Here is a 15,520-nt window from a genome sequence, read left to right as displayed (position 1 = left end):
CAGGCAGCTGGTTGGCCACTGAGGGAACAGAACCCTGGATCAGAGGGACCCTTGGCCTGATCCGGCATGGCTCTTATGTTTCCCCCTCGACCCGGCAGGGTGCCATCACGTTGCCAGCCCCAAGCCTTGGTGCTGGGCTCCAGATTTTCCACAGGCAGGCACTGCTGCAGACAAGCCTTGAGCAAGGGTCCTTCACTGCCAGCTCCAGTGGTCATGTGCGGGTGTGACAGAACCAGTAAAGCCAAAATCAAAGTGAATGAGGGAAAGGACCCCCACGCGCTGTGCCCCGCATAGGAAGGTGGCCTTGGTTCTGACTAGTATAGGATTTGTGGGCTAGGAGTGACCACAGATCACTGCGCTTTGGGATTGCTTGGCCTACAGGGTAGAGGAGTCGTCTTTTCCTTCTGAACTGCCGGATTTGGGAATTGGGATCTTAAATTTAGAGGCTGTTCTTCAGCAAAAATGGCTTTGGGGAGGAGTTTTGAAGGCTTCCTGGAATTTTTCTCCCAGCCCCAAACTGTATTTGTGAGTAGGTGTCCTACTCACCACCCGTAGGTGGTGGACACAGGCCCTTTTCAAAGCCTTGCTACGCCAGTCGTTCCCAATCCCAGCAGTAGGAAAAGGAGGGGCCACACAAGAGGGGCAGGTCTTGCACGGGCAGAGCCAGGGAAGGCCCCCGCCCCCTTGGCAGCTGCAGCAGTGTTTCGGTTCCCTCGCACCACGTGCATTTTGTCATGGTTGCAGTCCCCGCTGGTGCACTTGCTCTCCAGTAGAACTGGAGCTGCACATCTGCACCCAAGGGAGAGGGTTGGGGCTGTTCTGCCTCCAGTGCAGTGGGGCAGAAGAGCCTAGGCTGGCATTCTCCACACTGTAGAGCCTCAATCCCTGCTCTCTTGCTGGAGCATGGGTGGGGCCATCCCCAGGGCAAGCATGGGGGAGCACCCATTCAGGCTAGGGGCAGACCCTTGTCTGCCTCCAAGTGCTTGCAGAAGGACATGGGCCAAGATGGAGGGACTATTGCCAAGCTCCAGTCTGCGTCCTCACGCCCCATCAGAGTCTCAATCCTTCAGGCAGATACACTTAGAGCTGTTAGTCTCTCTCTCCCCCTCCCCCCGCCAATATCAGTGGGGCTGGAGACCAGACCAGCGATGCTCCTCGGTGAAAGGGAGGGGTCACTGGTAGACTTGGGGCTATGGGACCCCAGTCCTGATTCTATTTCCTAGGGCTGCTGTTCTATTTCCCAGGGCCCTAAGTGCCCATTGGTGCAAATCCAAAGCTCCCCATACCCCAGGTTAACTGACATGCCGCAGGCAATTTTCAAGGGGGATTGCAGAGAGAGCCACGTTCTTTTTGACATTTTAAAAAAATACTACTACAAATTTTAATCTAAGAGAAACTACTTATTCGGGATGATCTGTAGCAGGGTACAAATTAATGGAAGATTTCTTTATTTTTAATCTGAGGTGATTTGAATGAGAAATTAGTTGGCTAGATTTGCCTTCTGTGAAACGTAAATAAGTCCTAGAAATTATTTCTAAAGCTGCATGTTTAGATATAAATTAGTATATGCAATGTTTTTGCAGACTTGAATCCTCTGGGCCTAGCAATGCCCCACAACACCTCCCAGGAGGAAAGAGGTGATGGTGGAACTGGTTCCTGGACCAGCTGCCCTGGGGGCTTCTGGAGCCTCGCCCAGTCTGTCGGTGCTGCCTCCTCCTTCTCAGCCTTCCTGTCCAAGGGAGAAGCTGAGCCAGGATCCACTGGGCCTCTCTTTGGTTTTCCCTTTGCTTATGTGGAAAGTTCCCAACAAGTCCTTCTGGAGTGGGCAGGGCCCTGATTTCTAGGGGATAGGCCTCAGTTGCCCTACTGGCCTTGGCTAGGCTCTTACATTTTGTCCTCCATTAAAGAAACTTAGTTCCATGTATTTCCAGCCCCATTCTCCTACTTTTCTCATCATGCTTCTGCCTCCAGGAGCACCATGCCCAAGAGAAAGGCAGTCCACTCATTGCAAAGGCTGTGCCTGGAGAATGTGGCTATGAATATGCAGCACATCTGGGCCAGGGATGGCATGCGCAATCACCTGGATGAACACCGTGTTCCCTGTGCCGAGGAGCCCTTCAGCGAGTTGGGTGAGAGATACAACATAGCCGGTAGTAGTGGTGGTAGGGAAATGGGCTGACAGAAAAGCCCTCCTGTCACAGTGAATGTGCGCTGCAACTTACTGTGTGGCGAAGCAGCCGTCTGAGTACTGCATCGTGCGCTGAAAGGCAATCTGGCAAATGCTGAAGCTATCAGGTGGCCGGTTTGTTATGTAGCCAGTTGCAATGTGCATCACTAAACCCTCCTAGCAGCGCATGCAGGAGTTCCTTTGAGCTGGCGCTTAGTTACTGGGAAGAGCTGAAAGAAAACCCAGCAGGTAGCTAAATGTAGCAATGTGATCTTTGCTATGCATTTTAGCAAGTGAGTGCTGGTGGTGGTAGGGGTGTCAGTACGTATTCCTGCCAGTGGCAGTGGAAGGCTACGTGTTGGAAAAACTGGAAGAAGTGCAGTGGAGAGCTTCAGAAACGTCTTGGAACCTCCTCAGTGTAAGTTGCATGCACAAGGCTGGAGCTAGTTGCTCCTTTCCTGTTTCACTTGCGTTGAATAGGGAGGGAGGTGGGCTTCAAAATTGTGATGTTGCAAGGGATCCTGGGGTGCTTCTGTTGGTCTGCACTGCTGTTCCTCTTCTTTCTTCTGCCTTGACACCCAAGGAAGTTCAGGACCAGCCCAAGTGTGCAGTCTGGCTGGGTAAGGTGGTGGGGTGGGAGAGTCTGCTTCTCTTAGGGGCTTCTTCTGTGTGGCTAAATGTGCAGGCAGACCTGGATGCTAAAGAATCTTTAGCATTCATGACCATTGGCCACGCTGGCTGCCCCTGTTGGGAGCTGAAGTCCAAAACATCAGGAGGGTGCCAGGTTGGGGAAGGCTATCTCTAGGGTATCACAGTTTTTATTTTATTTTAATCCAAATAGGAACACTGGAGAACAACTGGTCAGCTACTGTCGTTGCATGCTTCGGCTTCTTATTTATTTTTATTTATTTTAAAAGAACTCTTGGCCGCCTTTCAGGACAGAAGCCTCAAAGGCGGCTCATAGCAATAAAATACATAAAAACAGTTAAAATACTAAAAGTGATTAAACATGAACACAATAAAATAGCAATAAAAGCCACAATTAAATCTCCATTCTTCACATAGAGCTTTTATCCTGCTATTGAGATTAGTTAGTCATGGAAATTTGCAGGTCCTTTAGATCAGGGGTCCCTAACCCCTGGGCTGCGGACCGGTACGGGGCCATGGCCTGTTAGGGACCAGGCCGCAGCAGGGGTGTGGGAACTCCCCCTTACCTTGGGTATGCAGGGGGGGAGGTGATCCCCCCCCCGGAATCCTCGCCAGCCCTGGCTGGCTCCGCTCCAAGTCCGTGGAGCTTCTGGCCGGCTCCGGCTGCTGGGACGGAAATGGCATCCACCATTTCTGTCCCAGCGGCCGGAAGTCTGCCAGCGGCCGGTGCAGGCCAGCAGCTCCACAGACTCGGAGTGGAGCCGGCCAGGATTCCGGGGGGCGGGCGGATTGCCTCCTCCCCCGCGGACCCAAGGTAAGGGGGGTTCCCACACCCCTGCTGCAGCCCGGTCCCATCCCCCCACCCCCGTCCGTGGAAAAATGGTTTTCCCTGGGACCGGTCCTTGGGCCCAAAAAGGTTGGGGACTGCTGCTTTAGATGACGTGAACCTTCAGGGTTTCTCCTGCACTAAATTTTATTCCATTTTTTAAAAGATCAGAGATAACGAGCTATCCAATTACTGCGCTTGAGTTCTGCTTGAGTTCCCTCGGAAAGAGGAAAACCTGCAATAAGAGGAGCTAGACCACAGTGCCATCTAGTGGCTGTGTAATGAAACATATGGAAGACTCAAATAAGGGGGAAAGGCGGGGACGAAGTGTGTGTAAAGGGAGTCCATTGTGATCCTGCATTTAAAATGGAAGCAGGAAGCCCCGTTTTAAATGTGGATTTTAGGCTGGTTTAGAGATGCTCCTTGTTGGTGGGCTAAGCAAAGTTCAAAGTCCCACTCAGCCCTGAGGCTCCCTCGATGACTATGGCCAGTCATACTCTTGCAGCTGAACCTAACTCACAGGGTATACCACCAGGTTCCTTTTGCATGCTGCTTGGGAGCTAAGCCTGACCTCATTCCCCCCCCCCCTTGCCCCATGGACTATTGCTCTTCTCTTCTCCTCTCCATGCTGCAGGCAACGTCTGGGATGGGGATGGGAGAGGACAAGGCAAACGAACCAGAGAAACAGGGGTCCCTCTCCCGGTCATGTCCCTGCTCCTATTTCTGCCTGCCGCACAGCTGGCAAGATAGAAACAGTGTGTGCACAGGAGGGGAGTTCTCTGATTTACATGCCCTCGTCTCCACCTGCCCTATTTGTCCCAGAAGGAAAGGCAAGAGTGGAGAGAGTGATACTCCTAATCTCTGCCCTTTCAAGAAATAGTTGTCAGCTACACAGGGCGGGGAGAGAGCAGACAGCCCATCTTGGGATCCTAGAAGCCATGCTGCAGTTAGAGCAGACTTCCCCAGGCTGGTGCCCACCAACTGTGTTGAATTGCAGCTCCCATCCACCCCAGCCACCATGGCCAATGGTGGTCCAAAACATCTAGAGGACACCAGATTGGGGAAGGCTGGGTTAGTGCTGGATGAAGACTCAGGACACCTAGGATCAAAGTCCCACTGTGCCCTGAGTGGCACAGTGGTTGTCAGGATAAAACCGGGTGGTGGGAGAGAGTTATGTACGCTGACTTGAGCTCCTTGGAAGAAAGGTGGGGGATAAATGTACTAGATAAAAAGAGAATGTCCTGACGAATGTCCCCCTATCCTCTCCACTCTTGGCTCCCAGCCTTCAGAACCAAGGCTGTGCCCTCTCCCTGCCCCCCCGCCCCTGGCTTTCAAAGCTTTGAGTTTGGCTATATGCTACCTCCAGCATCAGAGGCAGTATGCCTATGTACACCAGTTCCTGGGGAACAAAGGCAGGAGGGTGCAGTCGCATTCATGTCCTGCTTTTGGGTTTCCTGTGGGCAGCTGGTTGGCCACTGTCTAAACAGAATGCCGGACTAGATGGACCCTTGGTCTGATCTGGAATGGCTTTTCTTATGTTCTTAAGATTTGGGTGTGTGATGCTGCACTGTCTCTCAGCAGCTCTCACCTATTTCCCCTTATTTGGGGGTGTTCTTTGACCAGGGCAACTGCTTTCTCCAAGGCTTTCTTCATATGGAGCTTTTATCCTACGATTGAGATTGTTCCTTCATGGAAGTTTGCGGGCTCGACGCCATTAACCTCCAAGGCGTCTCCTGCATTAAATGCCCTTTGTTCTGTTTTTAAATATATCGCAGATAATGAGCTATCAAACTGCCCCGTTGTGTTCCACTTGAGTTCCCTCTGTGAAAACAGGAAAAGCGGCAAGAGGAGATCAGTGAAAGATAATGGAAGACTCGGATATGGGGAAGAGGAGGGGGAAAGCAGAGGGGGAGAAGGAAGCACATGAAAAAGGGAGTCGTTGTGATCTTGCATTTAAAACAGGAGCAGAAAGCCCTGTTTTAAATGCAGGATTTTAGGCTGGTGTAGAGATGCCCTTAGAATCTTTAAAGGTGTACAAGCACTTAAGAGTTATTTCATCTGGCTGAGCCAGTCAAGGTCACTCTCCTTTAAGCAGCCTCTTTCCAGCCTTATCAAGCACGGTTAATTGGCATGACACTCTTTGCACCCATTGGAAGAGGCAACTGTGTAGTGTCCCTGCTCCTCCTTCAGCCAGGGGAAATAACTGGGGAAGTACAGCTTTTGGAAATGGGATGTTGGGAGTATAAGTGTCCCACCAAATGAACTTCACTCGCTTAGGCTAATAGAATTCTGTGTTGTCGTTGTTGTTGTTTGTGTTGTTGTTTCCCTCCTCATTTGCTCTTGTTCATAATAAACTTTGCTCTTTAATTTGGAGTTTGGGAAATTATTTCAGGCTAAACTGAAGGAACAGTGTGTGTTCACCAGTTACTCTCCCTTAGCTTATCCGGCCCATACACTACCACAGGAGAGAAGGAGGAAGAGAGGCTCAGCTGCCCATCTCCCAAGGGTATAATAGATCCTAAATTCATCACAGGGTGTTTTCTTTTCTCTCCACCCAGCTGGCTACCTTGTCCATGAGCTGCTGCAGTTAATGGGAGACTGCAAATTCCTGACCTGTGCTGTGCTGCGCTTGTTCCTTGTGCCACAGCTGATGGAGCTGAACTTGAGCATCTGCCCAGAGCTGGTCAGCAAGGACATGGCCCAGATCATCACCATGCGCTGCAAGGTAAGTCAAGATAAGTTTATTGTAACATGACAATCAGTCATTATGCACCAAACATTAACACTAACAAAACATACATAAGCAACGGTGCTCCAAGAAGAAGGGAAATCCTAATGTTATTTCCCCTTTGTCCCTTTAGCCCTTGCACGCAACTGCTAGCATAGCACAAGGAATTTAGTTGTTCTAAATGCTACATGTTTATTAACATCACTCAGTTGGAAATACAGTTCTGCAAGAGGCGACCTTCCCTTCACCAGATTCAGCAAAGGGAGAATATATCTTCTAATATCACAATAGCTATCACATACATAATGTCCTCAGTGCATAGCTTTTGTACGCATAGGAACAAGGAATGTAGCTGTTCTAAATGTTATAGATTTAGGTAATGTAACAAATACATGGTAAACTGTGCCCTCCTTACGAATGTCCTTAGGATGCTCTTCCCAAATCTGCCAAGGGAAGGACATTTAGCTGTGCCCAAGAAAAAGCTATTTTCATTTAGACAAATCAACAAATAATTTGGAAGTATTAGAAAAGAAAAATACAACTTATTAGATGTACAACTTGCAGTCTCAACCATTTGAGAGTCTGCATCTAAATATCCCCAAGCCATTGTACCAAGACATCTCTGCTTGATCACTACCTAAAGATAGTAAAAAGGATGTAGAAAACTCCATGTTCAGAATAATCAAAAAGATCTTTTGCCTCCCAAGAAATTGGACTCATCTCTTTAACTGCTACAAGGTAAGTAAGTGTGTGTGTGTGTGTGTGTGTGTGTGTGTGTGTACTGGATAGGGTTCTCTTGGAAGGATATCTTGGAGAGCTCTTGTATCTAAGATGGGGTTCCTGTCCTGTCCTCTCCTTCCCTTTGTGGGGTTCCTGTTCTTTCTGGATCCTACCGATAGATTTAAACTAAATATTGTAAGGTTAGTTATCACTCTTGTAGATGAAGAATCTATACCCAAGCCTGCAATGTATAGATTCTTCATACGCACAGCCTTATTTAAAGCTTTATTTACAGTCCGGGTGGGTGTTTGGATACTTTAGTTGCAAGTCATTTGTTATGGAATAGGAGGGAATACTGGATTTCCCTTCCCCCATTGATGTATCCAGTAACCAACTGCAACAGATGAAATAGATAAGTTGTACAAGAATGAAGTTGTACAAGAGTAACCTCATGGTCCTATTTTGATAACTAACCTTACAATATTTAGCTTGTGGGAGTTATAGTTATGGTAAAATTCTTTCTCCCACTGACAAAGACCTCATTGGTTGAAATGTGTCTGGGACAGGTTTATTTGTATTTGTATAGCCTATTATTATTGTATTAGAAACCAGCAACATCACCATGTTTGTGGACTGTCCAGTTTCTGTTTTGGTACAATTTTATATGTTCTAGTATATATATTTTTTAGAAATACTTCTTATATTTTTTATTAAAGATTAGTCATTTTATTAAATTTTACTTAAGTTTATTGTTATGGTAGCTCCATTCTTATTCTTGATTTACAAGCTCTCTTAAACCCATTTTGCTTCACTTGCCTTTTATCCCTGGATCTGCTTTGCAGGCATCTTGCCTGTACCTGCAGTGGCATCATTAGACTGCAGATATAATGGTCATAGGAACACCAGAAACTGCCTTATACTGAATCAGACCATTGGTCCATCTAGCCCAGTATTGCCTACACTGAGTGGTAGTCGCTCTCCAGGATTTCAGGCAGGAATTTTTCTAGCCCAACTTGGAGATGTTGGAGATTGAACCTCTGAAGTTCTGCATGCAATGCTGATGTTCTACCAGGGGCAGTGTTTTTAAGAAAACTCACTGGAAAAGACCCTGATGCTGGGAAAGATTGAAGGCAAAAGGAGAAGGGGACGGCAGAGGATGAGATGGCTAGATAGCATCACCGATGCAATGAACATGAACTTGAGCACACTCCGGGAGGGAGCGGAGGACAGGAAGGCCTGGCGTGCTATGGTCCATGGGGTCACGAAGAGTCAGACACGACTTAACGACTGAACAACAACAATCTAGATGAGATGGCAGCTCATCAGCTCGTTTCAGCTCTTTGTTGCTATACCATCTGCTGTAGTAGGAGTCAAAACACTTCATAACAACTAAGAGGGCAATTGGAAGCAAAGTGCTCCAAACCTATTGATGGCCCTGGAGAAAGCTGGACTCACAAGTCAATAGCATGTGAGCTAGCCCGAGAAAGGAGCAGGCAAGAAGGCCTACAATGAAGGCACCTCTGTGTATACCTCACTCTAGACCCATATAGCTCATTCCTCCATGCATGCACTTCCCTCTTTTTGTCCCTTTATTTCCTTTTTTCTCTTCCTCGGGTTGTTTTGTTGTGTGTTATAGGAATAGAACACCCAGGATCTTGTGTAGAGCAATTGGATTACGATGGGTGTATTGAAAGGATGGGATCTCATGGTTTCATTTTGCCCACTAGTTGGAAGGGTGCCTTCCACAGCAAAACTTTCTAGATGGGGAGCTGTCTTAGTCCCCTATTGAAAAACAACAGAGAGCGGGGATGTCAACCATGTAGCCCTCTAGATGTGTTTGAACCACGGCTCCCATAACCCCTCGCCATTGGCAATGCCAGCTAGGGCCCAGGGGACGTGCAGTGCAACAACACCTGGAGGGCCATACCTTGGACACCCCATGGCAAAGAGCGTTGTGCACCTCAATAACTAAGTGATTTTAATGTATTTTAATCTCCCTGTAAACAACTTATTTTTCATAAGATATTTTTAATATTGGAAGTGGTATAAGTTATTAAATAAATAATGATACATTAATTCTGGCATTAGCTCTAACACAGAAGAGTGTGGATCTATAGATGTTTGTGTAAATGACCAGCTGTTTGTAACCTTGCATTTACTCACTGACTCACTTTCTGTTTCCTGTGGTAGAATCTGTCCTTGCTGAATCTCCAGGACTGCGGCCAGATCCCTGCAGAGGCCTTGGCTGACCTGGTGAAAGGTGTGCCACAGCTCACAAAACTTGACCTCTCAAAGACGCTGTGCAACACACAGGTATTGTCTGCTGTGGGCTCCTGCTGCCGGCGCCTTCGTGAACTGGACATCTCGGGCTGTGAGAGGCTGTCTCCAGATTCCCTCCTCCATCTGGCCTATGACCCGAGCGCAGGCTCCCTCTGCTGCCCAGACTTACAGAGGCTCAATGTTCATGGGCTGGAGTCCCGCTCTCACAGCCAAGATCTGGTTTGGGCCCTGGCCTTTGTGCTGTTGGCATTGCCCAGCCTGAAGAGTGTGGTCCATGAAGTCCTTGCAGAGGCTGTGTGTCTGGTGCACCATCAGCAGTTTGATAATGCCCCGATTGCCCCTGGGTTTCCCTCCCTGGAGGAACTGGTGCAGTGCAGGGTGTCCAGCCATATGAATGAGGATAGCTCCAGAATTATGCTGCCCCTTAGGGAAATATTTCTGCAGAGCGAGTCCTTTTTGCCTGTGGCCAGTGCTGCATGCCAACACTTAGCAACAATAACTGTGATGGTGGGAGATGGCTCTGGCTTGGGCCAAACCTTCTTCTCATGGCATCACCTCACCCATCTGACTATCCGCTGCAGAGGAAGCAGAGATCTGAGGGAGCTGTTGCCAGTGATGATGAGCCTTGGAGCTCAGCTTCAGTCCCTCTCGTTCAGTGGCTTCTCCTTTGAAGATGAGCTGTCCTTCCATGCCCTGCTGAGCCTCTGCCTGAATCTCCAGAAATTCAGAGCTTCCCTCCTTCCCCCAGTGAGTCATAATGTGGAGGCAGATATCGAGGTCATAGGCTGGGACTTCAGCCTCTCTCCACTCGAATTCCCTCAACTTCGTGACTTTTTCCTCATGCCCTCTGACCTAGATGACCCCCTCCCTTCCCAGCATGCAGCAGTGTTGAAACCAAGCCTTGTATCTCTGCTCAAACATTCCCCCTTCCTGCAAAGCTTGGAGCTATTCTGCCTGCCTTTCTCCCTGGACGAGGTGTTTGAGGAGGTGTTAGAACCCCCTGGCACAGCCCTGGTACACCTCCATGAGCTATTCCTACTCCAAGATGAGGTGTCCATTCGCACCATCCACCGGCTATTGTCTTCAGACAATCAGCTCAGCTACCTCAGCTTGGAGGAATGCCCAGATATCTCTGAGACGGATTATGATGGGCTCCTCAGGAGAGTCCACAGGGAGGGCTTTGAGCTGCAAATAGTGTGGCGGTGAAAGTCATCACCCTGCATCATGGAGTGGCAGTTCCCCTTGTGCTATGGCCAAGGCAGAGACTGTTTTAATAAAGTTTGGTTTTTATCATGCAAGTTTTGCCTCTAGACTACATTAAGAGAGCTGGAAGAGTGAGGGCTTTCCAAGTGTACTGAGTGTGTGTGTGTGTGTGTGTGTGTCCGTCCAGAGGGAGGCTGTGCATTCTGGGCTTGTTGCTCTTCCCTACATCCTCACCCACGTTCCAGCACCATCACCTAAAGAGAGTCCTGCTGGATCAGACCAAGTGTCTAGTGTAGCATGCTGTTTCCCACAGTGGCTAATCAGATATCTCTGGAACATTCACAAGCAGAACATGAAAGCAATAACCGTCTCCCACTGTTGTTCCTAAGCGAATGCTATTCAATGGCATACTGCCTCTGATCTTAAGGACAGCACATAGCCATCCTGTCGCTAACCTCTGTTGTATGATGTTCTGGAATTATGGAAGTGGGAGAAAAACTCTCTCTTTTCCTACCCACCAATGGTTGCCTTTTTTTCTAAATTTAAAAGCCCCCAATATTAGTGTTAGTCTCTATCATGGGACCAGCTATGCCCTAATCCATGTGTGGAAGGGAGATAAGGCCAAATAGAGTGTCCTACCCTTCCAATGAATTTCCCACAGCCACCAGCTGGATTTTTTTTTTTTAAATCCTTTGCTGCTTCTAGCAAACAGCCTTAAAACCCTCTGGTTCTCTTGTGAATACTTTTAGATAGGGAGGGGTTCAAGACCACAAAGTTTAAATAACAAAATTTTAAGAGTTTACTGAAATTGTATTTTATTTATTTGTTTATTATTGACAACATTTATATACTGCTCCACATCTAGACAGATTCTTAACAGGAAAAAGGTTTCAACCCCTGTGTGTGTGCATGTGGTTACAACACCCCACCCCATAAGAGCAAAAGGGTAAGAAAATCAGGGTTTAATGCACCCAGCTAATCCTAGCTAGACTGTATTTTACCCAAATTCTTGCCAGCAATATCTGAATGTCAGAATTTTCAGCTTTCCCAAGCAGCTTTCTTTCTTGCTCTTTTTTCTCCCCTCATTCCAGCCTCTTAGCCTTCTTTTTCTGTTCTCTTATCAAAATCTCTTTTTGGCCTCCAGTTTTTATATTTTAAAGCTAGTGTGCGCTCTTATAACTCTGACCAATCAGGAGGGTTCACTTTTAACCTAAATACCTTCTACACACATTTTTCCAAAACCGAAACTACTTCTGGCAAAACTGCAGAGCCTTTCATGCCACAATGTAAATAAAAACTATTCTGCAACTCCTTAACTCTCTGGTCATATGTTCAACAGCTCCTGCCACTCCCTTTAACTCCTCAACTTTAATAGACTTGGCAGCACCAAAGCCTAGTAGAACCTTAATTGAACTTTTGACCCTTTGGTTGCACCAACCAAAATACACACAGAACAAATTAACCCTATAACATCCAAATGAAATTATAAACAAAATTAGAAGAAAGTTGTATTCTATCGCAATCTGATCCTCTTTGGACATAGGTGTCCAGGGAAAAGACCTGCTGAGCCAAGGGATGCAATGGAGAAAACTCTGAACTGCGGTTGGGTTCTTAGGCAGCTATGAAAAATAAAATGAAAATAAATATATATAATTTTATTTCCTGATACTTTCTTTGCTTTTAGACATATAGACAGCTGTGATTGTGATAGGCATGTAGACTGCATGGTAAATTCCCTGCCTGGTGTGAAGATTGCAGATACCATGTGCCATCTAGCTAGCTTTATAGATAATGCTGGGGTGGCCTTGGCTCATGTTGGTACCAGTGATTTTGGGAAATGCAGGTATGAGGTCCTGGAAGCCAAATTTAGGAGTAAATTTAGGAGTCTCTAAGTAGGAGACTGAAATCCATGACCACCAAGGTAGCTTTCTCTGAAGTGCTACACACAGGGCCAGCTATATAGGTGAAGTTGAGGAGCTTCAATGCATCAATGAGATGATGGTGTAGGAATGTGTTAGGCGCTGGGGAACATTTTGGGACTGGCTGGGCCTGAGGGACGGGCCCACTTGAACCAAAATGGAACCAAACTGCTGTCACTAACATAAAGTTGGTGGAGTAGCTTTCAAGTAGGGCTGTGCATGACCTGCTTCAGAGGCCGATTCGGAGTTTCTGAATTGGCCCCACCTGCCCTCTAGATCTGAAGCGAGATCCGGACAGCCAAAGCACACACACACACCCCCCCGCCCAGCTGCACGAGCCCCATGCCCGCACATGTGTGCCTCCTGCTTTTTACCTGAACCCACGGGGAGTGCCTGCAGCCATCGCCATCTTGGAAGGAGTCACCGTTTTCTTTTAAAATGGCAACTCTTCTTCCAGGAATTAAATGTTGTGTAGATTATAGCCAGAAAAGGTCCACCTACGCAACATTACAGGCGTAAATGGGCCTGTGTGGCTGGGCAGGTGGCTATCTGGATCGTTCCGAAGCACTTTGGATCGATCTGATCCTCTTGGGACCACTTCGGCCAGATCCCAACCTGCTCCAGAACTGGACCAATTTGGTCCAAATCACCCTGATCTGCTTCGGGATTCAGACTGAAGCGGTGCACAGCCCTACGTTTAAGTTGAACTCTGGGGGAAAGCCACTAGGAACTCAGAAGTATCCAGTTCAGGCTGAATTATCCCTAGGCGACGGAAGTAAAAACATTCCCAATAGCCCAAATGGAGATGGGGAGGGAATAGGTGACGAGCATATGGTAAAACATAGTAGCCAGTCAAAGAGCCCTAGGGGCTATAGCAGATGAGGCACACACCAGAGACATTTGGGGCAGGATATCGTGTATAGGCATTTCTATGCTATTGCTAGAAGCGTCCGAGCCAAGATGGGACTGCTGGAGTGCCTGGTTATAAAGGAGAATGTCGATATAGTGGGCATAATACATCGAGAACCAGATATAAGATCTATAGAGAGGATAGGGAAAGGCATACTGGAGGTGGTTTCCTTCGGTACAGTAAAGAGGGCGTCAAGTAAATAAACCCTAAAAGAGGCCAATTCATCCTCAGAAGTGCTGTGGGTGATAATAACAGCCTCCAAAAGTAATTTAGTACTAGTGACATTCTATCGTCCCCCAGACCAGTACCCTCAGGGTGACCTTGAGATGTAAAATGAAATCAGGGAAGCATTCAAATGAGGACATGTTGTAATAATGGGTGACTTCAATTACCCCCATGTTGAATGGATAAATACACGTTCCAGTCACGACAAAGAAGTTACATTTCTCGATACCTCAAATGACTGTGCCCCAGAACAGTTGCTCATGTAACCGACCAGAGGGGAGTTGATCATGGATTTAATTCTAAGTGTTGCCACCCAGGGCCTAGTGTGAGATGTGAGTGTTGCCAAATCATTTGGAAACAGTGACCACAGTGCTATCAGATTTAATATATATTTAAGTGGAAAATTGCCAAAGAAGTCCAACATAGTCACATTTGAGTTCAAAAGAGGAAGTGTCTTTAAAATGAGGTTGCTAGTAAAAAGAAAGTTGAAAGGGGGAGTCAAGAGGGTTGTTGTTGTTCAGTCGTTCAGTCGTGTCCGACTCTTCATGACCCCATGGACCATAGCACGCCAGGCCTTCCTGTCCTGCGCTCTCTCCCGGAGCATGCTCAAGTTCATATTCATTGCATCCGTGATGCTATCTAGCCATCTCATCCTCTGCCGTCCCCTTCTCCTTTTGCCTTCAGTCTTTCCCAGCATCAGGGTCTTTTCCAGAGAGTTTTCTCTTCGCATTAGGTGGCCAAAATATTGGAGCTTCAGCTTCAGTATCTGTCCTTCCAATGAGCACTCAGGGTTGATTTCCTTTAGGATGGACTGATTTGACCTCCTTGCAGTCCAGGGGACTCGTAAGAGTCTTCTCCAGCACCACAGTTCGAAAGCATCAATTCTTCGGCACTCAGCCTTCCTTATAGTCCAGCTCTCACAGCCATACATTACTACTGGGAAAACCATAGCTTTGATTAGACGGACCTTTGTCGGCAAGGTGATGTCTCTGCTTCTTACTATGCTGTCTAGGTTTGCCATAGCTTTCCTCCCAAGGAGCAAGCGTCTTTTAATTTCATGGCTACAGTCACCGTCTGCGGTGATCTTGGAGCCCAAGAAAGTAAAATCTGTCACTGCTTCCATTTCTTCCCCTTCTATATGCCAGGAAGTGATAGGGCCAGATGACATGATCTTAGTTTTTTTAATGTTGAGTTTCAAACCAGCTTTTGCACTCTCCTCTTTCACCCTCAACAAGAGGCTCTTGAGATCCTCTTCGCTTTCTGCCATTAGGGTGGTATCGTCTGCATATCGGAGGTTGTTGATAATTCTCCCGGCAATCTTAATTCCGACCTCTGATTCATCCAACCCGGCATTTCTCATGATGTACTCTGCATATAAGTTAAATAAGCAGGGTGACAATATGCAGCCTTGTCGTACTCCTTTCCCAATTTTGAACCACTCGGTTGTTCCATCTCTGGTTCTTACTGTTGCTTCTTGACCTTCGTACAGGTTTCTCAGGAGACAGGTAAGGTGGTCTGGTACTCCCATCACTTTAAGAATTTGCCACAGTTTGTTGTGATCCACACAATCAAAGGCTTTAGCATAGTCAATGAAGCAGAAATAGACGTTTTTCTGGAATTCTCTTGCTTTCTCCATGATGCAGCGAATGTTGGCGATTTGATCTCTAGTTCCTCTGCCTCTTCTAAACCCAGCTTGTACTTCCGGTAGTTCTCGGTTCGCATACTGCTGAAGCCTAGCTTGTAGGATTTTGAGCATCACCTTGCTGGCATGTGAAATGAGCGCAATTGTGCGGTAGTTTGAACACTCTTTGGCGTTGCCCTTCTTTGGAATTGGAATGTAAACTGACCTTTTCCAGTCTTGTGGCCACTGTTGAGTGTTCCAGATTTGTTGGCA

The 15,520-nt window shown here is 47.3% G+C and overlaps 1 protein-coding gene across 1 annotated transcript; it reads left to right on the top strand.

Annotated features, from left to right (window-relative positions):
- Positions 1-1,978: 1,978 nt before the first annotated feature.
- LOC146355409 (uncharacterized) lies at positions 1,979-10,575 on the top strand. The gene is made up of 3 exons (XM_084830612.1): positions 1,979-2,129; positions 6,200-6,366; positions 9,280-10,575. Exons 1-3 carry the CDS (start codon positions 1,979-1,981, stop codon positions 10,573-10,575), a joined length of 1,614 nt encoding a protein of 537 aa, XP_084686738.1.
- Positions 10,576-15,520: the final 4,945 nt, after the last annotated feature.

This window comes from Heloderma suspectum, chromosome 2 (genome assembly GCF_057233095.1).
Source record: "Heloderma suspectum isolate Gila_16-S chromosome 2, 16-S_ref, whole genome shotgun sequence".
NCBI classification, from domain to species: domain Eukaryota; kingdom Metazoa; phylum Chordata; class Lepidosauria; order Squamata; family Helodermatidae; genus Heloderma; species Heloderma suspectum.
This window is presented reverse-complemented; position numbering and strand designations above follow the sequence as displayed.

Excerpts from the sequence above, each read along its gene's own strand:
- LOC146355409 (XM_084830612.1), top strand. The coding sequence starts at position 1,979 with ATGCCCAAGAGAAAGGCAGTCCACTCATTGCAAAGGCTGTGCCTGGAG. Across the intron at positions 2,130-6,199 it reads GGAGCCCTTCAGCGAGTTGG|CTGGCTACCTTGTCCATGAG; the intron begins GTGAGAGATACA and ends CTCTCCACCCAG. Across the intron at positions 6,367-9,279 it reads TCATCACCATGCGCTGCAAG|AATCTGTCCTTGCTGAATCT; the intron begins GTAAGTCAAGAT and ends TTCCTGTGGTAG.